Genomic DNA, 20,066 nt, shown 5'->3' with positions numbered 1-20,066 from the left:
TTCCTCTCATGAGAAGACATTTTAAAAGGTTTTATTTTCATGCCACACAAAAAGAAAACAGAAACCCCACTTTGCAGTCTGTGGAGATTTTAATGAAAAATTAAAAACTCCCTTCTTGCCCCCAGTGCGACTCCCTTTGTGACAAAGCTCAGGTGCGTCACTCCCAGCTACCGAAGTCACACAGACACACAGACGCTTCCCATCAACAGTGAAGATGCTGTCATCCTCCCACCCCAGCTCTTCAGCCAGGAGAAAGTGGTGAGGCACTGCATCTGGGAACTATGGCAACTCAGGGGCAGCCAGCTGCTTGCCTTCAAGCAGCAGCTCTCTCGAGCGTAACAGCAACCATAATCTGCTACTGAGAAAATACTGAAAAGCAGGAAACAATTCAGAAAGCAAATCTGGCTTGCTCATTTATCCCACCCCCACAGCTATCAAACCTAGAGATAAGCAGCAAACAGTATGAACTTGTAAATACATTAACATTCAACACAAAGCTCTACAGAATCATGCTCCCACCTACCCCTTTTGCTGCTTTTTTTTTCCCTTGCAGTACTTTTCTCACATGGGTCTCCCAGTCCTTGTGCTTTTCTCCATCTCCATTTCTCTTTCTATTCTCAGTTTTATTCTCTGCACATGCTGCTGTGTGTGAACAGGCTATTTTCCCTGTTCTCCTTTGAAAAACACGCTTTCTCCTCTCCTTACAGCCAAGTTCTTCATTAATCCTTTCCTCACTTCTCATCCGCCTTCTCCACACTCTTAGTGAAGAAAATGACCCTTTCACTGAAGGAAATGATCAACAAGGGAACACTGCACTAAATCACCAGGATCACTGGGGACCTCAAACCATCCATGTTTCTGGAATTTATCAGAAATCCACAACACAAGGACTCCTTTTTTTCCACAACTTTTCCCCTAATCTATTTACATACATGAAAGGTAAAGAGGAAATCCAAATTATTTATTGTTTACTGAAAGACAGAAATAATCAGCTGATGCAATTTAAGGTGATATATTGTACGTTCTATAACAACTTACCCTCTAAAACTCTTTTTCCAGTTCAATTATGATTTATTAATAGAAAAGAGAAAGAGAGAGAATCTGGGTTGCTCCGGCCTTGAAATAGCACTCCAGGAACCATCTTTCTCAAAGGTAAAATTTTATTCGGTACAGCTGATTTAAGCATTCACTGATTCCAGAAGTAGTGGGTCCACTCACCTCTACAATTGTCACATTAGGCATGTATTCTCCTTTTCCCCTTGGGCTCAATCTGGTGATTACTTAAGCTTTTGGTGATCTGATTCAGCTCACTAAATCAGCAGAAAATTCAGCTGCGGGGGGTACTGATATAGTGACCTGAATCAGCTTAATAAGGGGTCAGTTGCACCGTAGCTGACTTAGGGGAGTGGGGAAGAAGACCATATGGTCAGGAGCAAATGTGGGACAGGGCTGTGCCTTTTGCTCATAGACAGTCTCATCCACCTGGTGAAACCTCATCAACAGAAGTACTGTAAGACAAAGTTTTGGCACCACTGGTCAGAATATCACAAGCTGCATTACATTACAGACCTGAAGGCTGTTAAGGAAACAGGCCACATCCCTGACTCCTTTCCAGCACAGAATAGTACCTACACTTGGAAAACCACAAAGGAAGCACTTCACACGGGCGTCTCATTCCATGGAAGGATAATATAAGCTCTGTGAGCTTTGCCGACAGCACACATTTAGGATTCAGAAAGCTCTGAGGTTTCTTCAGAATTCATAAAACATTCCTCATTAGAAAAAAAAAAATCTACCTTACTTCAGGACATACTTTAAATCCAGTGTGAGATGGCATGAGCTGATATCACAAACAAGCAAACCCCTCTTACCTGTCACCAGAAACAGAGATCAGATGTTTGCAGTCATTACTGAATTTCATCCCGGTTACAATCTCTGTGTGAAATAAAGCACAAGAAAAAAAACACCTTCCCTGAATTATTCCAATGGGCAGAAGAGATCATTAGCCAAATAGCTTATCTGTGCTCAGCAACTCAAATTCTGATTAAAGCCAACACACTTCACAGATCAATATGCCCCAATTACCATAACCATTTAACAAAGAATCTAGGCTTGACATAGAAAGGGTATCCCACAGCAAAATAAGCATGAAGACTGAAGTCTCTCTTTGCCCCTGCATGGCAGAAGCTGAGGGTATATCATAATGAAACTTAATATATGCTGAAAAACTACAGACTACCTTATAGGCTATTAGAAAAACTGTGTAAACAAATACATGGCCTGACATGGAAATGCAAAATGAGGTCTGAAAAAAGTTGCAATTGCAATGAAATAAGCTATTACACTTCATCCAACCGTAACCTACTCCAAAATACCCGTTGGGTAAACTTTGGTGGGGAGGAACCTTCAGAAAGCTTTGACTAGCACCAGACCCTTCTATATAGTCGTCAGCAGAAAAAATGCATTTCCAGAAGTTTACGTGCCTTACCTGAATGTCCGTACATGGTTGCAACACACTCGCCAGAATAGAAATCGAAGATGGAGAGGTTCTTGTCAGAACAACTGGTTGCAATATAAAGACCAGAGGGATCCATTTGCACCTGGTTTAGGAGATAGAGAAGTGCAAAGATCTGGTAAGAAAGTGCCTTCAAACTGCATGAAAACGGTCCAGAATACTCAAGACAGTCACAATAGTTAAAAGAATAAAATGCAAGTAGCTCCCACAGGACTCCAATTGAGTATCAGTCTATCCAGCATCCCAGGACAAATCTCCAGCCTGACTGAAGTATTAAAACTACCTGCAACCTAATGAGAGACTAGAGGCACTTAGATTACACGCCTTCATGACTGTGAAGGCACCACCACCAATGGACAGACTTCTACCTCTCTCTCCTACCTCCTTTTAACCACTGGGATCTTACTTTCTTCTATCTTAAGATCAAAACAAGACAAAACCCCACACACGCCGAAACACCCCTCCCCTCAAAAAATAATCAGAGCTAAAAGAGTTAAGTGAAATATTAAACAACTTGAATCTTGAGGAGAGAAACCAAAAAAGAACTCAACACTGCAGAGAAATTGTCTTTGATAACGATGCTGTCAAATCTCCAGCATTCGGAATTCCTGGTTTTGGGTTGTGTTTTGTTTTTTTTTTTTCATATACACCCATTTGTTGCTTTATCTTGGAGCAAACATAAAACCCCGTCCACAAGCCTCACTATGTCTAAAGAAGCACTACACAGCAAATACAGCTATTGTCACCAAATGCCCTGCTTTGTCCTTTATAGAACTTTAAGGAACTGAGAGTGAAAATGTCTGGTTTTTGAGGGCAACATGGTATTTAAATAATGATAATTTTTTTCGTTATGCTTATTTTGTTGCTGTGTCTTTTGCTTCGCATGTCACTGCTTGGGTTCTACTTGTTAAACTGCGATGTATACTACTATCTCTGAACAACATGCCAAGAAAGTTTAAATTCCAGAGACAACCATAATCCCTTAGTTACATAATTGTCCTAAAAATGAACAAAGCAACATTAAAAATAATTGAGATTCCCTACTTGAGCTACACATGAAAAAACCAAAAACATAAAGGATATTAAAAACAAAAAATGCAGCTCCCAGCAACATATCATGGTTTGTGGTCAGAGAAAGATATAATCAAGCACCTGAGCTTACCAGCAATAAAGTGTAGCATCAATTTTTCATTTTCATTACTGTGGCTTATAAAAAGCTTTGTAGGAATTACAATAGGCAAAGAGAAAGAGAACTTATCTTTCTCTGTAAAACAGAAGAGGTGACACTGAACAAGCTATTTGCTTTCCTCTCCCTTTTTACCCAGTTATTTACACCCATCAACAATACTGCTGGCCTGTGCAGCTGAATAGAAATATTTGGTTTAAAAAGGAGAAAAATTATCACTGAAAACAAATACGATGAAGAAGTTTGTTTGGCAACTTGAGAGAGATTTTGGTTCTGTCAGTTGGCCTTCTCCCTTTAAAGACAAGAATGCAATTCTTCCACAGCCCAATTTGCTGGCATCATTCTTAAGGCTGAATCTTGAATGCACCTGGTTTACCAGGGGAAGCCCAGGACAGTGGCAGAAGCAGGCATGCTACCCTACCCCAAGGCCTGGGTGCACTTAACAGGTGGGAAACGTGAACAGACTCTCTCTAAGCAGTACCGGGATTACCCAGCACTCCAAGACCTGAAGAATACACGCTTTTGAGGGCAGATGCTACTCAATTTCATCAACTCATAAAGAGTTTCACTTGTATTTGCCCTCTGGCAACCATAAATTTCTCAAACACACTCAACAGGCAGCTCCACCTTAAAAATCCTAACAAAAATAGTCAAGAAAGCCAGAATGAGCTCTCTGGAGCAGAAAGTAAAGGATTAAAGTAAATGGACTAAATCATCTCCTGACAGACACTGGCCTGTGCCTCACTTCAGAAACAGGACAGAGAAAGAACTTATAGATCAACTTCAGCATTCATTGACTCTTTTCCTGTTTTAGCCTGATGGAACCCAAACACTTTACCAGCCCTTAAGGATGGAGTTAGGAGGAAACAGCAGCAGGATAAGGGACAACATATGGAGCAAGTGAAAGAAAAAAAGTTACTGTGTTCAGATTTGTATTTCATTTTCTTAGCCCTGAGCTGCATTCAGAAGAGCTGGAAAAAAGGAAGAGGGAAGAAAGAAAGAAAACAGCTTACTTTGATGAGGGTGCCATCTTCACCTTGGGATCCCTTGTAAAGCTTCTTCTGCTTCCCACTGCTTATGTTGAAAACCCTGAGAGACACAACATAAGACAACATTGCTCATATTGCCCAGGTACTGCTCTGTGGCTCTTGTTAGCAGGATTCTTTTCTATTTCTGCTCTTCATTCCACATGAGATACAGGGAACAGGCCCAAGTCACAGGAAGTGGAGAAACGACCTCTATGAACTATAACCACCAATCATTTAAATGGTTCAAGAAACAACCTCAAAAGTAACGTAGGGTCCCAAGACTGGATGATATGATATCAAGCAGATTATCTGAATTAAAATTGAGGCTTGTTTCTCAAGCCGATAATCAAAAACAACTATAGCATCATTGCACTGAAGGAGAGGTCAAATGGGAGGGAGAAAACCTTGCCATGCCTTGTAACGGCTAATGGTTATGTAGCAGGAATGGCTCTTAACAAGCTTCAGTCAGTCCTCCCTGCTATAAAAATACCTGTGGCTCCTTCATACTAAAGGAAAGGGTTAAGAGAGCAAAACCCTTTATTTACATTAGAATACAAAAACAAATTACATTCAGCAGTGGTATTCAGCTATGACCAAAACTCTTGGCATCTCAACCAGATACAACAGGAGAAGACACACAAGTACAGAGAGTCTCCTTTGCTTTGAAGGTAGAAGCAGACAGATTGGAGAAATGGATAAAAAGGGAGCAGAGAATGGATTCCACTGTCCAAAGACAGTCACACCTAGCTCAATTTTAGATTCTTACAGTCCCAGCTATTCCACAGGACCTCACAGCTTCTCACTAGACATACCTTTAAAAGCAAAAAAAAAAGTGCAGAAGTTCTTGGCCCACAGCTCAATGATGTGCCAAGGAAGGCACACTTGCTCTCCCAAAGGAAAAAGGAGAAATGTTTTGCTCTACAGAGCAACCCAGCAAGAAGCCAAGAGTCCCGTGGGAATTTGCATATATCCACAGCTTTTTATCAGCGAGGGGACAGACAGAGTTCAGCCTCACAGAGTGTGAGGTGAGGCCTCAGATCTGTCTGAAAATGCTGTGTCAAAGAACCTAGAGGAACAATGATGGAGATGGGGCCACCTTGGCCAACTCATTTATGACTGCAAAAATATTTTCAAGACAAGAAGTAAACCAACCTGATGTTACGATCCTGGCATCCAATAGCTGCGTATTTCCAGCTGGGGTCCACATCCATGTCATACAGAGTGGTCTTCCGAACAACGTGATGTGTTCGGGTAAACTGAACCCCTTCTCCTGTCTAAGCATGTGGGTAAAGACTGTGTCAAAATCAAGCAGTTAACCCATTATTAAAAACTTCTAAATACAGATGAGTCCTCTCACACAACCAGCACAAACCAACCAGGTCTGCTGGGAGCAGCTGGGACTGGAGGCGCAATGAACTCCTCTCCAGCCCATACTCTTTCACCACTCCTCACAACAGCCCTGGCAGTGAAAGAAAAACAGATATCCTAACAGTTCTCTACTTTGCATCTTGCTGAGAGAGGTCAGGCTGGGAGCAGCTGCATGCTTCATAGATCTAGTTCTCCAAATGTTATCTCTTGCACTGAGTCAGTGGGAGCCACTGAGGCTGAAATAGCAACAAGGTCATACAGAAACTTTGATATCACTCTTTAAATTAGTTCCTTTGTGGAGAGGTTATCAAAAAAAAGTGCACAAAAAGCTGTAATAAGGTTACCTTCTGCGCAGTGCGGAAATAGATGCTCTTGTCTGCCCCACAGCTGATCATTCGCACTTTCCCATCATTGGCTGGAACAAAAAGGCGAGAGCCGATCAGAAGATAAACACAAATACAAGGTGGAGGAAATATTTCAATTTATACCAGTGCTCATTTATTCCAGTCCTGATTAGCCAAGATTGACTCCTACCCAAGCAGCAGGATGCTGCAAGCAAAACAGAAGACCCTTCTCAGGGACAGCATTTGTTAATGCTCAGAGTGCATGAGACTGTAATACAGAGGCTTTACACAACAGATTAGGATGTAATTCTGTCTTCTCTCCCAACACTATGCTCACGTGCTTATTCTCTATGTGCCACAGCACTCTGTGGCAATATGACAGGTTCACACTCAGTATGAGCTGAAAACAGGCAATAGGCACTTTTCAGTCATCAGTCACATGTTTCTTGCTGCCCTTTCTTATAGCAGGATCAGGCTTTCCTTCTTCCCTTAGCACTCTTTTGTAACCCCATCTGCTCCTTCAGCAAAGCAACACCTGATAAAACTCCATGTAATGAAAATGGATCCAATATCACACAAGTCCACTTGAACTGTACCCACCTAGAGCAGGGCTGCACTTAGTTCAGAGACTAGCACAAAGGCCTTTGCTGCCAGAGCCTTGAGTGCAGTTCCCTCATCTCCTAGGAGTTTAGCTGGCTGCATTCAAGGCCAGCTCACTGATAAGACAGACCTCTCAGAGAAACTTTTGCTGGCCTTGGAGCTCCTTGAGAAAAAACTTGAAAAAGCCTCATAGTGGCTTCTGGGAGCCTCTGCTATGAAGCTTCAACAAGGTCCCTGCCCTTCACTTGGGAGAGAGTTTCAAGCTGAGGTTCTCATCCTTGAACCCCAACTGGGCTACACTGCAGCAGCATTGCAGCCACACCTGTGCCTGGCCACATACCTTGTTGACCCGAATCCTGACCCTGACCCATGGACTCAGCTTCCTGATTTGAACCCTCGAACCTGCCTTGCTGCTATGTGCTTACCTGGCAGGCAGTGAACTGTGGCTGATCCTGCTCACTGTCTCCAGACTGATCCTGACCTCAAATTACTGACCTGTCTTATCACTATGGATTTATCTGGTGATCTGGACTACTGGCTGGATCTAGTTACTGTCACTGCACTTGATCTGTTCCACCTTGTCCAGATACTGTGGGACTTTCCTATTGCCAGTGAGGCCACTACCTTTGCCTGCCTTCCTGTCACCCTTGCCTACTTGCTCCCCTGGCAGAGCAGCCAGCCCTTGTTGTTCCCCAACAATAGCACAATACATCACACTTATGTCTGACCATCAGTAGTAACTGAGTGCTGGGGATACGATGTGCTCCATTACCATGAATGCAAAGTCTTATACTGGTTTGCAATGACAAATTTACTTGCGACTAGTTAATCCCAAAACATTTTTTGTGGGTTTGGGGATTTTTTTTGAGGACGACTGTTCCACAGTTCTCCTCACTAAGAACTGCATGTAGCCATCTCACATCAGTTAAAGGGAGTAACTCATTACAGAAAGCAGCTTTCCAAAGAAATGCTGAGGACTTCAATCAGGAGAGGTTTTTTGAGTGGGGAGGAAGGAGAGAAGAAAAAAGCAAATGAGAAAAGAAGGCAAGTATTGTCAAATATCACCTTCTGCTAGGACTGCAGCTACAGAAGATGACAAAAGAGCAGCTGTAGCTTCAGCCTGGCCTAACTCAGTGTTTAAGCAGTTGAAATTACGTTACAGCCACAACGGGACAACAGCAGTGCTCAAATCCAGCTTGGGAGGGAGGCCATGATTCTCTACCTGCAAACTTCACAGCAGTGATTGAAGAAGAATGTTCATCCAGGGTCTGCTGCAGGCTGTAGTCCTTCCCAGCATCCAAGACATGAATCAATCTATCCCGACTGGCTGAGGCTAAGAGCTTTAAGCCTGTCAGAAAGTCAAAAAGAGTGCAAGACCATTACTAAAAAGTCATTTGCTCTTCCAGTCACTATTTTAAAACAGTTTCTCAAGTTATCTTAGGGACAAAACATTATACTGTAGCTAACTGCATGGATAGACACAAAGGAACACCCTTGGATTTCACACCATAATAACAGACAGAACAAGTTGCAATCTCAACCTACAATATTCCAAGGAAAAGTATGAGAAAGAAGTCTCTTTCAAAGTCCAGCTCTACTGGCCCAACACTACAAGCCTGCTCTGAAATCCAGGAGTAGCTCACCACTGAAAGTTCTGACATACCATGGCTGGACATTCTGACTTGCTCAACACTACATTCACATGCAAAAGGGAAGAAGCTCAATTGCACTTACCTGTGTTAGGTTTGGAGTACTCCAGACATAGGATCTCGGAGTCATGGGCTTCCACCTTCAGCGTTTCCCTCAGAGACTGCAACTCATATATCCTAAGACACAACATGGCTGATTTCAGTATGTTTAATAAAATTAGCAAGACCTGGTTTTGATTCTCATGCCTGCCCAGCCTGCAATCTGCACAAGAAGATCTATGGGATTACCTGAGAGTGCCTATCCTGTCCCCTGAGGCCAGGTGCTCCCCACTGGGACTCACACAGACAGTGCGTATCCCCACCTTCGTATCCATCACTTGTGCATCAGCTTTGTCTGTACTTCCTGCTGAGTTGTAATCAGTGTCCAGAAGTACCTGAGTGTTGTCATCTACATAGATGATCTTCATCAAGTCCTGGGAATACAGAACACCCGGAAATATTAACTAGTTACAAAATATTAAAGTGAAGCACCTGCCTTAGAAACTGGGCTCCTGGCCAACATATACACTTCATTGGCAGTAATGCTCTAATTGGTGGGAACTTTTAGCTAGGAGCAAGCACTCAGCCCCTTCATATCATAAGATGAAAGTTTCACAGCTATGTCTCACAATCACCCTTTGTAAAAGATTCTCCTTCAAGCTAGAAACTAACAGCACCTCCTGCAAAACAGACAAGCTCTGGGATTAGTGATTACAATGTAGTAGGGGACACAGCAGGAATCTGAAAGACTTCTAGCAATCACCCAAGTCAGCCCATGCCTTTCGAGAAATGACAGAAAAAGCAGGAGCTTCTTCCACCATGAGCAGATTGCTGACAATGGGTAGGTCAGGGTTGCTATGCCCATGGATCTTCCAACACAACTGAGAACGGAAGCAAATGTCCATAAGTAATCACTGTTCTGTATGAGTATCCTCCCTCTTATACAGATGAAGTGAATGTAAACTGTTTCTCATTGAATTCTCCTGACCCTCTGCCTCATTTAATGCACCTTTTACAAACAAATCTTAAAGTGGTTACACATTACAGAGAGGGAGAAAAAGAAAAACAGCTCTCCTGAAGCATATGGCATGAGCCATTTTGGAAGAGACTAAGCTTGGCGAATCCTTGGGTGGTTTATGGAAAAAGCAATAGCCCCCAGGGCCATTTTGGACAAACTGTCTTTCCATCTGATACTCCATGTTTCTTCAGGTTCATACATTTTACCAGACTTGTGCTCCATTTACAGAGAAGCTTGTGTTGACTTAGAGATCCAAAGAAGTCTGGGCCTTAACTTGGGAATACCTGTGCATGAGGAAGAGCAACCCAAAGAGCAAGGAAGTGATCAAAACCTGGGATCTTACATTGCTGAGGATGTTGCGGTGCAGGGCTGTGCCATGAATGTTGGAGCTCTCTGTGTTCCACAGACGAATGGTGTTGTCAGAGGAGCAGGTGATGAAGGAACCAGGAGGAAGGCATGACTGATTGTTGTCCTTCACCTCCGGATACATCTAAAGGCAGGTAAAATCAACCCTTGAATGAGACTGCCTAGCAACTGGCATCCTAGACACTGCTAGCAAGTTTCAAAACACAATGAGATAAAAGGGCTGTCCTCTCTGTTTTGTAAAGGCAAGAGCCAGCCAGTTCTCCTAATGAAAACCTGTTTGCAGACCAGAGCTTCACATTCACTGCAAACAAATACTCACTGAGCTTCCCTGAATGTAGAACATCTCCTTAAGAAGCGTGCAACAAGCCAACATCCTTTGTTTCTAATAGTTCAAAGAGAGCATCTCAAAGACCACACAACCATGACCATGCAACAACAACCTTGCACTGTTGTTTGCAACTTTCAACTGCTACTGTCAATTTATAATCCAGAAGGAAAGGGTGAGATGCAATTAGTAAATAATAACAAAAAGAGTCCTCAACCTCTTCCCACTTTCTTTCTACTTCCCCTTTTCCTGGCCAATGTTGGACACATTTCAAGATATTAACAATTACATTGTTTCCTATATCTCTCTTCCTTCCCTCTGTCCCTCTGAGGGAAAGTCAACTAGACAGACTGGAAGATGACAGCCACTTGAGAGGCTAATTCAGGATGTCCTGGTAAATAGGTTAAGAAGGATCAGAGCTGAGATCTTATCACTTGTTTCATTCCTTTGATTTTGGAGCATTTGCTCATCACCGACCTCAAACAAGTTTTTTGAGGTCGGCAGTAAACTCTTGTGCATTTTGTGAAAAGAGCCCCTGAATTCAGCTTTGTCCACTTGTGCTCCTTCTCCCACCTCTCACCTTTTAATGGTGAGATGTTTTTTCCAGTAACACACTGCATCTAACACATTTGGTCAGCCATTGCAGTGCAGGCAAAGAACTGTTCCCAGCTCCAACTCAAGCCCTCTAGCAAATACACTAACCACAAGAGGAAATTTGAGTCAATTCTTTCTCTCTGCAGTAAGTGTTTGCATTCAAATTTGGCAGCTCTTCAGATGAATTCCTCAGCTGCAACTTGCAATCCAACACTTGTGTCTGCAGACAACGTACCTCAATGTTCCACACGCAGGAAGAATGGTACAAAGCAGAGTACACCTTGCCCACTTTCTTCGGGTCTTTGACATCCCACACATACAGGCTGTGGTCATTGTATACACAGGAAAGCCACTGGTTGGTGGGGTCAAAGGTCAAGGCAATCGTGTCTGGATACTTCGCATCAGCCATACCAGAGAAAAGACGACTGCACAAAGAGAGAACAACAGCCTGGTTAGCTTGCGCTCTCTTGGAGTCAGAGCAAGGAGGTATCTCAAAACAAAGGGGAAGGAGGATCACCTTTTGGTGGGTACTATATTTTGTTTACTGATTGCAGGAACTGCTCTTGTGCGTGACCAAGCAGAAGAGTACCGCACTCAAAAGACAGGAGCACGCCAGCACAAGGGACAAAGGAATGATTCATTTCAGCAGCCGCTCGTCTGACATGCTTCCCTTCCACCCCTGCCCCACAGCAGGCCAGTGTGGTGCTGCTTGCAGCAGCTCATGAGATGGGAAACTGCAGACAGTCCTTTCTAGACAGGCAAGCTTTCTGGTGCAAACTTAAACCAGGAATTTTGCAGAACAAGGAGACATCCCTTTCCCCAGGCTAGACAAAGATCACATCAAGTGAACCCTGTATCTCCTCCACAGAGGTCCTCTGTTAAGTTCTCCTGCAACATGTACATAAAGGAGCTGCTCTCTTGACCTAAGGTGAACACAACCATCCCGCAATGCTGCTAATGGCATCAAACAAGGTAATTATAGCCAGAGTGCCAGGGTGTTGAGAATGGGTAGTTTAAAAGGACTGATGGAGATGCAGGGATGAGAGCCAAAGCGCATGTAGCACACCAGGCAATTTGAGCCCTGCTTCTGCAAGTGCAAACCTTTGAGGGCTAGAAGAGCGCAGCCCAGATCCTATCGAAAAATCAAGTCATTGATACAGTTGTGGGCAGTTCATTGTGGGCAACTGGCATCCCACAGAGAGGCTCTGGCATGCATGGGAGTATAAGGAGTCCTGTGTTTCCAAGCTTCTTTGGAAGCAATAAAAAAAAAATGTTGTTAAGATTGTAATCAGCACTACAAATGCATGCTTAAGAACCACATGAATATTTCTGCTCGACTGATAGATGAGAGCAGCAGAGAGTATTTTTAAAGGGTCTGTGCTAAAGTCAAGCATACAATTGCTTGACTTTAGCACTACCAGAAGCTGGTAACATTTTAAATTGAGAGATCCTTTTCCAGCTCCCTTACTGGAATATCATTATCTCCCACTGATCTTCTAGAGGAAGACTATACAGTGCACTGTTTGAACCTTTACCTCAAGTTCCCAAGAGAAATTTAGAGAAAACCTGTTGAGACACAAGGAAAAAAAAAAAAAAAAAAGAAAATAAGGAAGAAAAAAGCCCAAAAAGAGAGTATATATCTGTAGACATGGGAACTCCAGATATCCAGCGGAATGATGGCTGGTGGATTATTACACCTTTGGATTTCTTGCCCCACTAGTGACAGAAGTGAAAGAGGGCAACAGAAGAAGATTGGGAAAGCCTCCAACCAGGACTGGCAAACAGCAACACATGAAAGGTTTTCTCTAGCATAAGCCTCTGCAAGCTGGCAGACAGAACTGTATGGAAATCACATTACCCATTTCAGAAGGTGAGAAATAGAGAGCCAAGGCAGGAGATACTGGACCAAGGCAGGAAAAGAAGACAACAGAATTCACAAGATTGGGGAAGAAGAAAGACTACAGACAATAGTAGGAGATTTGGGTCTACAAAAGATTGCACAGGAGCCTTTGAAAAAATGCCCCATGAGAGCTGGGCATCTCTTACCAACATCATTATATTGCTACAGAGGAGTCTTCAGCCCTTACCAGTGATAAGCAAAGGACGAGCCATGGTATAGGAACAACTGAAGTGTGCCACAGCATCCTGTGCCCTCTGCCTGCCTGCTCATAGCAATGAATGTCGAAAGGCCAGCAGACCCGAGCAACCCCAGGGAGATGAGGAGCAAGATGTGTTGTCCATCAACCAGCTTTGGGCTGTAGCCCAGCCACGCAAGGCAAGGCTGCAACAGCTTAGGGAGATCTGCAACAGGCTGCCAATTCTAATCCATAAAAAGAGCACACTCCAGATGGCAAAGGTCTGGGTAACAGTTCTAACCCCCTGAAGCCTCCCTTGCTCCCTTCCACCCTCTCCGTGGTACCTGGCCTCAGTCACACTCGCGATGTCTGTTCCCAGGAAGTGCGGCTTCGGCAGTGTGGTGACAAAGTGGAGGTTCAGAGGATTAAAAATCCGCACGGTGCCATCAGCACAGCCACAGAAGATGTAGTCATGACTCACAGAGATGCAGTTTGCCACAGTGGTCTGAGGAGGACATAGGACACAAGAAGGCGAGTAAGCAATGCATTCTCACTTCAAAGGTCACCAGACATAGGACAGGGAGAATAGCAAATTGACAGACACAGGAGTCATGTTCAGAAGAGCTGGAGTGAAGTGAAGTCAAGCCCTCGGAGTAAGGAAAAGCCTAAAAATCCAATTTTCCTTTCTGAGGAGCTTCCCAGCCAAGGTCCATTGCAGATTCCAAGTGGATAAGGAAAATGTCCAGTTCCTCTAGGTGGGAGGTCACTGCAGTGGAAGGTCAGCAGAGCTACACATTTGCTCCAGCTGAGTCTTACTCTGAACATTGTTTTTTGTTCCTCTGTGACATTCAGCACTACTGCCAGGCAAGCAGCACCTCACCCTGTACTAGTAAGCCAATACATTACCTGTCACAAGGGGATAAGAAAAGAAAAAAATGGATTTTCTTCCCCCTCCCATTGGGATTTGTACAAATGACACAAAATGGTACAAAATGGAGTGTGGTGATAAGGGGATGAGTTCAATGCAAAACTTTTTTCCAACTTACTGTGAAGCTGTCTGTATTCTGAGCAAGAGTGAAAGGCAGATTTTAGAGAGGAAAGGAAAGAAAAGAAGAGGCATTTCACTTGAGTAAAAGCGTGGAAAGGTTTTTCCCTTGATTTTAATACACTGGATCCTTTCAGGTAGGCATCTTACATTCAATTGAAAGGAAAATAAGCACGATCAAATTCTTAACTACAGGCCAACCTCATGGTTTAAAATAGCCAAACCAATTAGTCCCTCAGGAATCTGCATTTGAGATGCACAAGCCAGGTAAGACATTGCAGAGTGCGTAGAGATCAGAATGCTTCTAAAACCCCTACTAGTCCAGGCCAAGACAGGAAGGACAACACAGGGGTTGCCAAAGCTACACCAGGACACTGCTTTGCCAGAAGGGCAGTAGCTGTAACACTGAGGCTTGAGAATGAAAGAGCCTCAATGATTAATAAAATCTCTTTGCCAAGAAGCAACACTATTTTTGCCTGGCCTTCCAGAGTAAATAACAAAGTGGCAGAAGCCCAATGACTTTCACTGCTGGTGGTCACCTTGCACTCCCTGAGTGTCCTTATTAGTTGTTATTCCTGCTCTGCTTCAGCAGGCACAAATATTGCAGGATAGGAGGATGTAAAACTTACCCTCAGTTCCACCCACTTGTCTAGCAGCCTTTTTTCATTGAATTCACAGAGCAGGCCTGAGGATGTGATACAGAAGGTGCTGTCAGCTTTTTTGCCCCTTCCACATGCCACATCCGCAAAGAAGTTGTTCCTCAGTTCTCCAAGCAATCCCGAGCGACCTAGCAAAGGGACTGTGGCATTGACCTACCAATAAAAACCACTTTGTTAGAAACAGAGTGAGGCATTCCAGGCAGACAGACATTTTCTAGAACATCAAGCCTTGAGTGCTGAAGTGCCTTAAAGAAAGAGAGCTGCAAACAGCCTACAAGGAGAGGTAGTGACACATTTTACTTGCTGCAGACCCATTGGTTGCACAGTGTATTGAGACCATCAGTATTAGCACATCAGTGGAACAGAACACTATTAGTGCCACCGAAACTACAAATCCAGACATATGACCCAGAGATAGCAGATCAGCCACTGGAAGAACAACCCTTCCACAGCCAATCTGTGATTTATACTAAATGCCAAAGCAGGGCTCAAGCATGAATCAGGAATATCTGTTCAGGAGCATGCAGAAAAATGACCGTATGTGGATTCTGTCCCCCAGAGAAAAATAGAACAGCTAAAAGTTTAAACACTTTAGCTGACACTTCAAAATAACACTCACAACCTTCTGAGATGCGTGTACCAACATCAAACAGCTCTCCCCACCTGTGTGCTTCAAGTTGCTCAGTAACTGCAGTTCTTTTCTAGTTTTTTTGTCCTTTGGTATATGTGACTACTAAAGAACAAGCATGCTGCTACAGAAACCCAGGAGCCATGCCCCTACCTCAGTGCAAGATAAGACAAGCTTCTGGTGCTACCAGCCCATGGGGAGACTGAGACTTAAGAGCCAGGGTTGGAGGGCTATCCTTGAACCCCAGCAAAATCAAACAGTTCCCACATCCCACAGCTCACCAGAGCAAAATCCACCCCACCAAAAGATGGAAATGCCTGTTCACAGCTTGGCCTTGATGCACCTTCTCTCACCTTGGACGTTTTGCTGTCATCCAGGTACCAGAACTTGATGTGTCGATTTCCAGCAGTGACGAAGTAACTGCAGTCCTCTGAGAATGACACAGCTGTCACTTTACTTGAGACTTTGTTGGCTGCCACTACAATGTTTTTCTGGAAACATAATTGTTTAGACAGCTTAATTTCTTTCCTCAGAAGCAAAGGAAACCCATTTCAATTACAGGCACATATCCAGTACAAACGCTGCAGCAGGGAAAAGATGAGGCCCAAACTATTGCCCATTCATCGCTGAACACAACCTCCCCAGCATCAGCTGGGAGCATTGATTTGGCAGATAGTACAATTCACATTTACATTCAATTCCACTTCCACACTGACTAGGATCTAGAACAAATCAGCGGGCACTAGTGCTTGTGGGAACTTGCTGTCTGAGCCATGACAATCATGTTGGTTTCACAATCGCTGGGAGATCAGAGCAAACCCATTTCCCTTTCTAAACAGCAAAAGCATATGTAGGCCAGCACAAGAAGGAGCTCTCTCAGCCTCCAGGCAGCAACGAGGACAAGGCACTCAAGATGGGGAACAGGTATTTTCCACAGGAAAAACAGTACTGGTTCCTCCGTATATTCTCTGTTCTCTTTAAAGACATGACGCTTTATCACAAGAACCAAAACACAAAAAGACCATGCCTATAACGGAAGGGACAAAGCAACATCTGCTACATCTCAAATGTCCACCTCAAAAAGTCAAAGATTTGGGGAAAGGAGGAAGAAGACGGCAGGGACAGAAAACAGGAACAGACACTACCCAAGCAGATTGGTCAGATGGCAGGAGCTCCCTGTCCACAATACCAGCGCTCAGTTTTCCTCCTCCTGCCTTTCCCCAGGGACTGGTAGAAGTGAGAATAAAAAAGTTTTCCCCTCTGCCTGTGGAGGGTTTTCAACCATGCAGCATATGGTTGACAACAGTGCACCACTTTTTATTCTCGCTCTGTTTCCTTTACCCTTCCTTTTAGGGATTCGGTTGTTCCCAGTCTTCCCCATGCAATGCCCTCAGCACACGAATCACATCACTCCAAGGTCCCACTTGACAGTGTGCTGACAGAACTGAAGAAACCGGCAATAGAGGAATTTGGGCTGCTGCACCGTCACCACGGAGGACGCCCCAACCCAGATTGGGAGAAAAGCAAGGGGGACAGCCATTAACATAACTTCTTTCAAGATAGCACACAGAGAAAGGCTTAGGACCCCTGCAGATCTCAACATCTGGATTGTTGCTGTGATCTTTCTTTAGGGAAGCAAGGGAACCCTACAGACAACCGGGGTTTTCTTTTCCATCACAGTCAAATGACTAAGTCTCCCAGCCAGGAAAAACAGGGAAATCAAAGCAGCAGCACAGTGGATTGAAGAAGGGTTGTGGTTATAAGTGCAGGAAAGTGCTTCAGGAGATCTGTTTTCACATCCTGGTCTCTTATTCTTCTTTGACTTTGGTCAGGTAAAGTCTCTCTAGTTTTGGTACCCAGCCTGCAAAATAAAGGCTAGCTGGACCTCCCGATAGTTACAGTCTGGAGCATAAGCTTAAAGTGCATGTTCTTCAGCGTAGAAGAGTGGGACAGTCCTTACCTCACCAGCTCTCGTGCACATAATTATAAATAGGATCACAGTGAACAGAAAAGCCTGCATAAGCAAGGGAAAACAAAGCTACTTGTACTGTCCCACACATGCCATGCATTATGACCATCTCCATGTCACTACTTTCATTTGTATAACTAGAAAAAAACAAAAGGCTGAGCACTCAGTTTTCGTCACTGACATACACACATTTTATCACTACACAGTTCAGCTATACAAAAAAAATAGCAAGGTCAAACTTCAGCTCATGCAGGAGAGAACTAGCAGTGAGATCTTAAATTACAGCACAGGAAATGTGATTAAGAGAATAACATACTAAATGAGCACAGACTTACAAGCTGCAAGAGAAGAGAAAGCTCCGGGGAGACCATATAGCGGCCTTCCAGTACTTAAAGGGAGCCTACAGAAAAGACTGGAAGAGGCTCTTTATCAGGGAGTGTAGTGATAGGATGAGGGGTAATGGTTTTAAACTGAAAGAAGGTAGATTTAGATTAGATATTAGGGAGAAATTCTTTACTGTGACGGTGGTGCGGCCAGAGAAGCTGTGGATGCCTCCTCCCTGGAAGTATTCAAGGCCAGGCAGGATGGGGCTTTGAGCAACCTGGTATAGTGGAAGGTGTCCCTGCCCATGGCAGGGGGGGTGGAACTAGATGACTTTTAAGGTCCCTTCCAACCCAAACCATTCTATGAGTCTATGATCATGTGAAATTTAAAACAGATGCATTTAAGTTTTTTTTAAAATCGTATCTCTTCTAGAGAGGGTTACAGCACCTGAAGAGGTAGCAGGAACTGAATAAGTGCTTAGCATTTATTAATATAGAAGACTCTAAGCCTACTGACAATAAATGTTTCTTTTCTTATATACAAACACCACACACTCAAATGTTTTCTAGAGGATAAGACACAGGCTTTGTTTCCACAGAGTGCTGCCCCAACCCAGTGGCAGGCAGAGTGACCTCCATCAGCTTTCACCCACTGTGATTTCTCTATGTTCTCTTTCTCAGTCATCAAGGATGGGATCACAGCATCACAAATACTGACACAACAAAAACAAAACAAGCCAAGAGCATCCACTGCACCACAAAAGAAATCCCTTCCTCAACTTCACAAATTAGTTTTTAATAAGCCTCTAAAAAAGCACAAGACTTTGACAAGGTTTCAAAGTCCAGGCTTTTCTGGCTGGACAGCAAGATGTCACACATCTCCAAGTATAAAGAATATCCCTTCACTGAAGCGACTCAGACCTTCTCTAAGGGACCACAGCTCTCTCTCATGTCCAAACTTGTCTCTTTCTATGAATGTCAAAAAACAACCAACAACAACAGAATTTTAAAAAAGCAGAAAGCAAGATGGAACTGAAATAGTTTACAGTCAGACTGTCCACTCACTCTTTTTAATTTAGCAGCACCTTGTGGTCTACTGAACCTCGTGGAGAACTTACCTTCCACGACCACACGTTGACAATCATGTCATGCTGGTACCCCACTGAAACAATGTACTTGGAGCTGGGGGAGAAGGCCACGCAGGCCACGCCGTACTTGTGCTCCTGGAGCTCAGCTACCTGGGTTCGCTCAGCCACATCCCATACCCGAACTGCTGGCATGTGTCCACTCTGGAGGGGACAAGAACAGACAGAGAACAGGAACCACAACCCCCAAGTTCTGTCAGTTATGTCAGATTATGTCAGTTCTGACAGATTCGAGCATGGAAATGTGTGGGGGCTTGGAAAAAGATGTCTAGATGGTGCATCCACAAGAGGGTTAGAGGTTCCTTCAATTCTTTAAAGCCCAGGTTGAGACTGACAACCTAAGGAGTATATACATTTCAACCGGTGTCTGAAAGAATTAATACGATCTCCCCTGCTTTAATCCTTTTCTTACGCTACTCACGAAATAGCCAGAGACTAGAATGATACTTTTCATGCACATCCCTGATCTTTGCAATGGGAACTCACAGTCAGCTCATGAAAAGGATTATAACAGATCATATCTCTGGACTCAGTGAATCAAAAAGCCCTCACATCCTCCACTCCTAACACAACGTGGACATTTGAGATCTCAGGTCAGGTCATGCCATACAAAAACATGACATGACTGTCATGATAACTATCACACACCATTTGAGGGAGGCCTCTGGGAGACGAGCAGCATCATTTCTGTCACAAAGGTAACACACGGATGCATGCTGCCTGAAAGAGTATGGGCAGGGTAGTATCAGAGAAAGCCACTGAGGCAACAGAGCCTCCAGTTTTACAGTTGTTCTCCAGAGAAACAGAAGGTCGTAGACTTCAGAAATGCCAATTCAGCACCTTCTGCCAGACAATTCTATTGTTTTGTTTAATTCTTTGTAATTAAACCAAAATAAAACAAGGCACACAAGATGAGCTGAAATGCTGGTCAGAAATGTGCCTGATGGGCAAATCCTACTCAAGAGCCTGCTCATGATTTCACATTGAAGTCTGTCAAAACAGTAGCTTGCAAGATAGCATATCCATGGCAACACAGTAAAATGGTACCTTTTCTGATCAGTTTTAAGTAAGTCATTTGATTGCGTGGGAGAGGCAAGTCTGATCACAAGGAGAAGCCAAGCTTTAAAAACTCAGAATGGTGCATGTTTTAATTGTCTTGTTCAAAAGCTTTGCCAAGCAACTTGGAAAAA

The 20,066-nt window shown here is 43.8% G+C and overlaps 1 protein-coding gene across 5 annotated transcripts in view; it reads right to left on the bottom strand.

The window, feature by feature from the left end:
• Window positions 1–20,066, bottom strand: part of MAPKBP1 (mitogen-activated protein kinase binding protein 1) — a 103,716-nt gene that overhangs the window by 26,592 nt on the left and 57,058 nt on the right. For all 5 annotated transcript variants that reach the window (XM_068397851.1, XM_068397855.1, XM_068397853.1 and 2 more), the window contains 14 exons: window positions 18,850–19,020; window positions 15,793–15,930; window positions 14,782–14,964; window positions 13,452–13,612; window positions 11,268–11,457; window positions 10,091–10,237; window positions 8,979–9,163; window positions 8,776–8,867; window positions 8,264–8,389; window positions 6,442–6,512; window positions 5,882–6,003; window positions 4,715–4,790; window positions 2,489–2,600; window positions 1,872–1,935 (listed from right to left, as the gene is read on the bottom strand). In XM_068397851.1, the coding sequence (XP_068253952.1) occupies window positions 1,872–1,935; window positions 2,489–2,600; window positions 4,715–4,790; window positions 5,882–6,003; window positions 6,442–6,512; window positions 8,264–8,389; window positions 8,776–8,867; window positions 8,979–9,163; window positions 10,091–10,237; window positions 11,268–11,457; window positions 13,452–13,612; window positions 14,782–14,964; window positions 15,793–15,930; window positions 18,850–19,020 (1,838 nt within the window). The remainder of the gene's footprint in view (window positions 1–1,871; window positions 1,936–2,488; window positions 2,601–4,714; window positions 4,791–5,881; window positions 6,004–6,441; window positions 6,513–8,263; window positions 8,390–8,775; window positions 8,868–8,978; window positions 9,164–10,090; window positions 10,238–11,267; window positions 11,458–13,451; window positions 13,613–14,781; window positions 14,965–15,792; window positions 15,931–18,849; window positions 19,021–20,066) is intronic.

The sequence above is a fragment of the Nyctibius grandis genome, chromosome 4 (genome assembly GCF_013368605.1).
Source record: "Nyctibius grandis isolate bNycGra1 chromosome 4, bNycGra1.pri, whole genome shotgun sequence".
NCBI lineage: Eukaryota > Metazoa > Chordata > Aves > Nyctibiiformes > Nyctibiidae > Nyctibius > Nyctibius grandis.
Note: the sequence above shows the minus strand (reverse complement) of the source record. Positions and strands in the feature narration are given on the sequence as shown.